At 36.3% G+C, this 8,847-nt stretch overlaps 1 protein-coding gene across 1 annotated transcript in view; it reads left to right on the top strand.

The window, feature by feature from the left end:
* Positions 1 to 8,847, top strand: part of LOC126508315 (solute carrier organic anion transporter family member 6C1-like) — an 85,543-nt gene that overhangs the window by 55,354 nt on the left and 21,342 nt on the right. The window contains exon 9 of the mRNA XM_050153506.1: positions 3,034 to 3,187. Coding sequence (XP_050009463.1) covers positions 3,034 to 3,187 — 154 coding nt within the window. The remainder of the gene's footprint in view (positions 1 to 3,033; positions 3,188 to 8,847) is intronic.

Raw genomic sequence — 8,847 nt, 5'->3', positions numbered from 1 at the left:
TTCACTATATATACCAGGATGGCCTCAAAATTTTAGAGATTCATCTGTCTTTGCCTCTGCCTCCAAAATCCTGGAATTAAAGGTATATGCCATCATGCCTGGCTTTAAAGGACTTTTATTTTTTAAATCAAGACACAGATTATATAAAAGACATTTGAAAATAATGTATACAAAACAAAAATTTTTTCTAATCATATAATACACATAACAGTGTTTATATTATTAATAATAAAATATAAAATGGAGAAAATGAAAGCAGACTTTCATATATATATATATATACACACACATACAGCTGGAAAATATGCAGAAAAAAATTATCATTAGTCACTAGAAAAATGTGAATCAAATGTAAAAATCTAAACTAAACGTGGAGAACAGTTGAAGCTCCAGAATACTACGAGCAGAAATGCAAACACAAACTGAGGGGTCTCTAAAGTAGGGAGATGAATTGCAAAGAGATCAGAATGAAATCTCGGTTCAGACTGACTTTGCCAACAGTGATTGAACTTGTGCAAGTCTGATGCCATTTTGTCTCTTTTCCATTTTTTGTCCAAGTCACTCATGTGCCACCCTTTCCAACATCTGTTTACTAAGCTCCATCCACTTCACTGTTACAAATGTTTCCATTCATGCACCCTTTCTACATTTGCAGACCTTCTGCAATATTTCTTTTCTCTTAAGTTAGGTTGTTTTAAGTTCTCAGTGCATCTCTATCCTTCATGTGCTAATGTATACATGAGGTGGGTTAATGTTGAGTTTTAACCTTCCTGTTGCATTTTAGGTGTTAAATTTCTTGTAGAATTTAACCGAGAATCTCCAGGAAGCAACAAGAATGGGGTCAAACTCTTAGTAGTGCTAGGCAGTTAAAAATCATATCCCGTTTACCTAGACACAAAATTTTAATTTTGTTCTTTTATCTTATCTAATATGAAAGCCAAGTACTCATTTAAGCACTGATTTGATGAGCAGGAGAGAAGATAGTCCTCCACATACTGAATGACCAATACCTTAGGAAATTTAATCAGCATCAAATTGATTGCTTTATGTCTTAGCTGCAGTTGTCTCTAGACTAGAAGGTAGCCTCTTTTTAATACATTTCTCTCATGATAAACATCTATTCTTGCTATGAGGGAAAAACAAAAATGAAAAAAAAAACAAGAACAAAGGTCTGTGGCAGCCTCTTCCTAGGTCATGCTGCAGGTTGTTGGAGTTTTTTTTCTGTATTCCTTTGAGCTCAGCCACGTTCAGGGAGTCCGGTTTGATCACATGCTTCATCATCCAGCTGTCCTTGGTGAGCTCCCATTAGATCAGCCCCACTGTCTCAGTGGGTGGGCACACCCCTTGCTGTCTTAACTTCCTTGCTCATGTTCTCCCTCCTTCTGCTCCTCATTTGGACCTTAGGAGCTCAGTCTAGTGTTCCAATGTGGATCTCTGTCTCTAGCTTCATCCATCGCCAGATGGAGTTTCTATGGTGTTATGCAAGATATTCATCAGTATGGCTATAGGATAGGGCCTCATCAGGCTCCCTCTCCTCAGCTGCCCAAGGATCTAGCTGGGGACATCTCCATGGACACCTGAGAACACCTCTAAGTCAAGTCTCTCACCAACCCTAAAATGGCTCCCTTTATTAAAGAAAATTTTCTTTACCTTCTCAGAGGGTCATGTGCCCCACATTTTGGCACCAGTAGGTGTCACTGCAAGTAGTGAAATGAAGCAGGGAGAGGTGAGAATGAAAACTCCGCCCAGATTGACTTTGTCAACCTGGATCAAATTTTGGGTAGTCTAATGCCAGAAGGTTTAATTTCACCACATTCAAACTCAGTATAATAAACAACTTTCCTAGTGTAATAGCATCCCCAGTGCACAGGGAACATGATTACATTGAAAGTCAACTCAGGGTACATGTCATTTCTTCCAAGAAGATGGCTTATAGAGATAGGCTACCTGTGTTATCTTAAGGACTCAAGGAAGGATATGGCATGGTCATACAGACAGAGCAGAGATCACACAAGCTATCAGCCACCTCTTTTCCTTGTTATAGGAGCTTGGGAGACCCCATGGCTATACATGTAATGTAAGGATTCTTTAAATTACCTCTGGTCCTGGCTCTGAGATCATCATATTACCTACCCAATGGATAATACAGATCACATGGCTGTTATTCTCCTCCAATTCCCAGTTTCCTTGATGGAAGAAAAGGCTAAAAGTCCACTCCTTTGAAAGGAAAACCCTGTGCACTTAACATTTCTGGTTTCCCAGCTGATCTGTGAACAGAAGGACCTTGTGCTCCTAACAATAAACCATTTTTGGAAACTGACAGTTTCTCATAACATTTAAAAAAGAGGGGTGTGTAAGGGTAGGTAGATAGTGGCTCAGTGTTTACGAACACTTGTCCTCTTTCCAGAGGACCCAGGTTTGGTTTTCAAGACTCACACTGGGTATCATAACTGTCTGTAAGCCTATCTCCCAGGAACTGAATGACAAATTTTTGCTTCCATAGGTGCTGTACTCACACAAGGAATAAATATACATTCCAACAAAACACACACACACACACACACACATAAGATAATTCTCAAATAGTTACATAAAACCTTTCACACAATTTAAATATTCTACCTTTAATACTTAACACAAGAACCATGGAAACATATGTTCATATAAAGCACAAAAATATCATTTGCATGTATTGATATGAACCACTTACATGCCTGGTAGCTGTAGAGATCATAAGAGGGCATCAGATTCTCTGGAACTAGAGTCACAGGTGGCTGTGAGCTGCATTGTGAAAGATGGGAATGGAATTTTGGTCCTCTGAAACAGCAGGAAGTGCTGTTAAGAGCTAAGCCATCTCTCTAGGACTATCAGTGGTATACTCTTAAATGTGCATTTTATGTTTTTATACCTTAGTAAATCTGTGAAAAATAAATTATCTAAATGTGCATATTTGCAGATCTTATTGATATATTGTTATATGCATCAATAATTTAAATGGTGATGTTATAATTGTATTTAATGTCAACTTCACAGGACAGGTATCCTTGGAAACTTCACAGCTCCATGCAACGAGAAATGTGATTGCACAAGCACACTCTATGCTTCTGTTTGTGGAAGAGATGATATAGAGTATTTCTCTGCGTGCTATGCAGGCTGCCGTAATGGTAAATATTTACACAATGAAAAGGTAACTTTTATTTATTGTGTTTTTTCTTCTCTGGTAATATGTTTAATTTGGAGATAGTGACTAAATTCAACTCCTCTCTGTAAAATTTTGCTTTTATATTTGCCTTTATTGGTCAAACAGTGTTTTAATTGATATAGTTTCTTTGTGATGATTTGGGTATGGTCAGCTGGGAAACAGATGAGCAGCCTCCTTTCTACAAATGGTGCCAACGTGTGCCAACTACATCCACATAAAACCTGAGGGAGCAGGAAGAACTTCAAGACACGTAAGGACAGAGTTAAGCACGGCTTCTTGGTAGCAGTATTTTCTCGAATAGCCCTCTGTTTGCTAGAGGAGAGCAAAGGAAGGACTCCTGTAAGAGAAAACTTCCGGACTCAGTGTTAGCAGCAAAAATTGTGCGGCTTTATTAAGAGCCGGCTTCCTGGTCCATGCTGGTCCTGTTATGCAACACTTAAATGGGGTCTCTGAACAGTGTGTTACAACTTGCTTAATGTTGGCATAGACCCACAGGATGGGATGCAGGGCTGTGGATTTGGTCCTATCCATACCCACTGAGCATAAAAAAAAAAATGCTCCTGGTCAGAAAATGATTGCGGATACACAGCAAGATAAATTCTGGCAAAATAAACCTCTGAATGGGACACAGAATATTTGAAAAAAATGAATATAGGCTTAAAAAAGGTTATGGGCAGTTATAGAACAAAATAATTTTAAAGAATAAAACAAAGTAAAAGTAATATAAAAGAATATAGACAGACACAGATGAAAGGAAATATTAAAAATAACAGAGAAAAAGGAGCCATGTAAAGATGGAAAATACAAAGAGAATCTGTATTATGTATACTATTATGTTTTATTTGAATTTTTTTACTATAAATGAGCTCAGTGCAGATAGACATTTCATTGTACAGGTTACTAAGCTAAACCAACATATACATTTTAAGGTATCTTGACTCAAAATTTGAGTCTAAGGATATATTACTTTGGAAAAGAGTTTCTGCTTTTGCTTCTACAGAAGATAAGAACCTGTGGATTACTTCCATGCTAATGTGGTTTGATGAAACAAGTCCCTTCCAAAAGATCCTTGTGACCTCTAAAAATACTTTGCCCTACAATAACAAGAAGTAGATGGGAAAAAACTATACCCAAATTCCCAAAATGATAGTTCATAAATGTTTGTTTTCAAATAAAGGGGAAAATGATATAGAAATGAATACTTTGCATTGGTATGGATCTTGATTTTTTGATACAAATTTAAGGCCAATTTTGTTATATGTATATTTCTACTCTTGTTTAAGGTATTACATTTATTCAGCTCATTTAAAAATATAATGTATAATTAAGCAATACAGATTAAGAGATGGCTATAATAATCAAACTTTTAATTACATTAGGTAAGTTTTCTGCATAAACAAATATATTTCAATTAGACAGATAATCTTCAACACTTCTAACACCTACATAATATGGCATTTAAAGTTTTTTTTTAAAAGATATGTTAAAATAGTATTTAAGTCTTTAAAATCTGGAAAAAATTAAATGGAATAGAAAAGAATAATGACTCCCATACAGAGTTTTCCATCTTCAAAAGTTGACTAAGTTATTGTAAATCCTTAATTCATACATGTACCTGTTTCTTCTATTATATATTACTCTGAAGCAAAATTGACAAAGCCCAAGACAACGGTTAGACAAATTTGGTATGGATAGAACTGAACAATGTTCAGAATCCTCATTAGTGTCACATGGGAAAGACCTGAAACAAAATAATTTTGACAAAACTAAGGAGAAATTTCCCCATTATTGAAACAAAAATAAAGATTTTCATCATGTGAATAATCGCGACAGTGGGTCTCCTTTAGAACACATCGTATGCTCCTAAAAGATGCTCATTCTTTTTCTTTGTTTTTTTACTTACTAATGTAATAAAAACACTTGGACTTTTCTCTATGATTTTGTATCTTTGGCTATTTCTTTTTGTTTTCTTTTGTAGCTTTCCTTATAACATAGCAAGGATGAAAACTGTCAGCAACTTCTCTAGCTCAACAGAGACCTCCTTCTCATTAACAAAGGAAGAGCTAGTTTACATCTCATCATAAGTATTAAGGAATCCCTTATGTGCCAAAGGACAGTGATGGCTTTCTGTGAGAGTTTATAATCTGACAGAAAAACAAAGCCAAAAAATGTGTCTTATATAGGTTTTTCAGTTAGGGTTTCTGTTGCTACAATGAAACACCATGACCAACAATCAAATTAGGGAAAGAAAGATTTATTGGGCTTAGATTTCATTAGTGTTTGTCATTGAATGAAGTCAGGACAGGAACACAAACGGGACAGGATACTGGAGGTAGGAGCTGATGCAGAGGCAGTAGAGGAGTGCTAGTTACTGCTTTGCTTCTCAAACTTGCTAAACCCATCTTCTTACAGAACCCAGGACCAACAGCCCTTCCATCATGGGATGGACCTTTCCTCATTGATCACTAATAGAGAAAAATGCTTTACAAACAAATATAACAAAGGCATTTCCTCAACTGAGGATCTTTCCTCTCTGATGATTCTAGCTTCTGTCTTTGACACATAAAACCAGATAGTATAGATAGGGTAATACACGGAGGCTAATAAATAAACTAAGCTGCTAATGTGATATAATTCAAGCATTTTTTTTTGGCTTGCAAACCATAATGGATATTTTAAAATGAATTATTAGTTCCTCTTAGGCGGGCCAAATGTTAAATATATTTTTAGAAACAGAAAGGAGATCTTAGGGTATTTTCATAATTTAAATTATTATTGTTCTAGGTTCATAAATGTTTTCCATACATATCTACTCATTTAGTATATGGTCAGTATTTGTGTGTGTGTGTGTGTGTGTGTAACCTAGAAGTTGGTACTGAATGTCTTCCTCATTTGTTTTCTGCCTTAATATTTGAGATAGGGTCTCTCATTGAATCTGAATCTTATTAGTTTTGTCAGGTGGGGGGCACGTTATCTCCAGGGTCCACTCTTCTCCCATTCCCAGCTCAGAACTAGGGTTACAGATGTAGTTTTCCCATGGGAGTTGGGTATGCAAACTAGGCTTGTCTTACTGAATGACAAGGACCCTACTGAATGAGACATCTCCCAAGCTCTATTTGTTCATGTATTTTAATTTTTGTGGGCATGCCTATACTTTAATATTTAATAGAAAATACATTTTTCATATAATGTATTTTGATTGTGATTCACCCCCTTCAATGCTTAGTAGATTCTCCCCACTTCCATACCTAGGTAAATATGCTACCTTCCATTCTCTCTGTCATTAGAAAACAAGCAGGCACCTAATTATAGTAAAAATGAGAAGATACAATAAAAACAAACATGCCAGAATAGTGCAAGACAAATGGAGGGGAAAAGTGCCCAAATAAAAGCACAAGAAACACACAGAGATGCTAAAAGACATGCATTCACAAACACTGAAATCCCATAAAAATGAAATTGAAATCCATACTCTATAAGCAAGAGATCTGTAAGTAAAAATTTAAATAGATAAATAAGTAATTAAATTCTCCAGACAAAGTATTATGTGACAAAAACAATAATAACAGTAAAACAAAACAAAATCCCTCAAAATCTACCATTTTGTTTGGCTTGTGTCAGGCAGCTATTGATGAGCATGAAGTCTGCCATTGAGAGTAGTTTGAAGCTCAGGGAGACTTGTTTGGAAAAGACTAATTTTTTTCTCCTTTACAAGTGGTTGTAAATTGGAGATAACTTCTGAGTTATCTACCTCCCCTTTCAGAGCTCATGACCATGTCTGGCCCAGCCCTGTGCATGCTGTTACTGTCTTTGTGAGTTCATTTGTGCACCTGTTCTGCTGTGTCTAGAAGACCGTATTTCTTGGTGTACTTCATCCCCTCTGGATTTAAAAATCTTTCTGCCTACTCTTCTGAAGAGTTCTCTAAGATCTTAGAGGAAGGACCTCATGTAGACATCCTGTTTAGGAGTGAATATTCAAAGGACTCTCACTCTCTGCATAGACACGGATCTCTATATCTGTTCCCATCTACTGCTGGAAGAAAGTCCTGTGATAACGGCCATGTGAGACACTGATTTGTATAGCGGATTGTCTTTAGAAGTGTTTTAGTGCCTATGCTCCTTTAGCTGAATAGTAATATTAAGTTTTCCCCTTAGGTCTGTGGTCTATGTGGTCATACATTATTGGCCACTAAGAAGTATGGGAAAATAGGTTCTGCTTATAGAACTGTCATTAAATCCAGTTAGACAGTGGTTGGTTACTCCCATAAACTGTGTGCCACTATTGCATCAGCATAGCTTGCAGACTAGTCACCATTGTGCTGGATTGGTGCTTACCTTTCTCCCTTGGTAGCTTGCAGAGTAGCATATAGTACCATGAATGCTAGTTCTAGTCTGTGAGGTGAAGACTCTAGGTAGGCACGAGCTCAATTCTCCACACTAGTTCAGTTATGTAAGCATTGTCTTTAGTAAGAGGTCTTTCTCAATAATTTATTGGAGAGTAAAATATTGCCTTTGAAATAGCCTAACTGATTGGAAATGCAAAGAACATGCATTCTCTTTGACAAAAAAAAATTCATGTGTAATCAATTCCCTGAACTACAGGTTTCATTGGGTAGTGAAAGATATATAGCTTGGGCTTTGTCTCCCTTGTTATTTTGTGATTACATCAAGATTTCTTTCATACATGTTTATAGTATAGGAAGTTTCTATTATATTATGTTTCCATATGACTTTTTCAGTGCTCTAAGTATTAGTAGTCCTTCCCCATAATTCTCCCTTGTCTCCCCCTCCCAATTTGATCCTCCCACACATGTACATCCACATCTATCTATTCTGTTCCCCATTCTCAGGGAGATCCATCCCTTCTCCTTGCAGCTGTCTCTACATGTAACTCCTGTGATTCTACAGACTGTAGCTTGCTTGTCACTGCATTAACAGTTAATAAACATGCATAACATAACATAAAATATTTGTCTTCTGAGCCTGGGATAAACTCACTCAGGGTGACTTTTTTTTTATCAATCCATCCATTTAGTTGCAAATTTTATGACTGTTTTACAGCTGAGTAATATTCCATTATGTCACAATACCGTGTTTTCCTTAACCATTTATCTGTTAATGGACATCTAGGCAGTTTTCTAATTCTGACTATAAATAGATCAGCAATGAATATGTTTGACCAGTGTCTTTGTAGTAGGATGTAGATACTTTTGGGTATATGCCCAAGGTAGGTGGTACAAGCTGGTACTCCTACTTGTTCATATGCTTTAAATGGCACACGATATTACCAACTGTTTCTTTTTTACAGTCAATATTTGCACATTTTCTTTTATTTTCATGTTTTTTGTGGTACTGATTTTTTTTTCTGTCTAAAGAATTTCTCCATCATTTCTGAAAAGTTTTCATTGGGCATAGGATGTTAGGTTGAATGTACTTTTCATCCAACCACTTAAGGAAGAGATTTAAACTTTCTGTACTGTGACAACTACAGACAGAAACAATTTAAAGAAACGCTTATTTTTTTCTCATGCTTTCAAAGTGTTAATCCATTGCAGCTTGCCGTATTAGTTTTGAGTCTGTGGAGAATCACTAATATGGAACATTTGTATTATTGCATTTGGGAAGGAGAGACGAATAAGTGTGTG

This window comes from Alexandromys fortis, unplaced genomic scaffold (genome assembly GCF_014885135.2).
Source record: "Alexandromys fortis isolate MF-2015 unplaced genomic scaffold, M_Fortis_MF-2015_v1.1 scaffold_61, whole genome shotgun sequence".
Classification (NCBI taxonomy): domain Eukaryota; kingdom Metazoa; phylum Chordata; class Mammalia; order Rodentia; family Cricetidae; genus Alexandromys; species Alexandromys fortis.
Note: the sequence above shows the minus strand (reverse complement) of the source record. Positions and strands in the feature narration are given on the sequence as shown.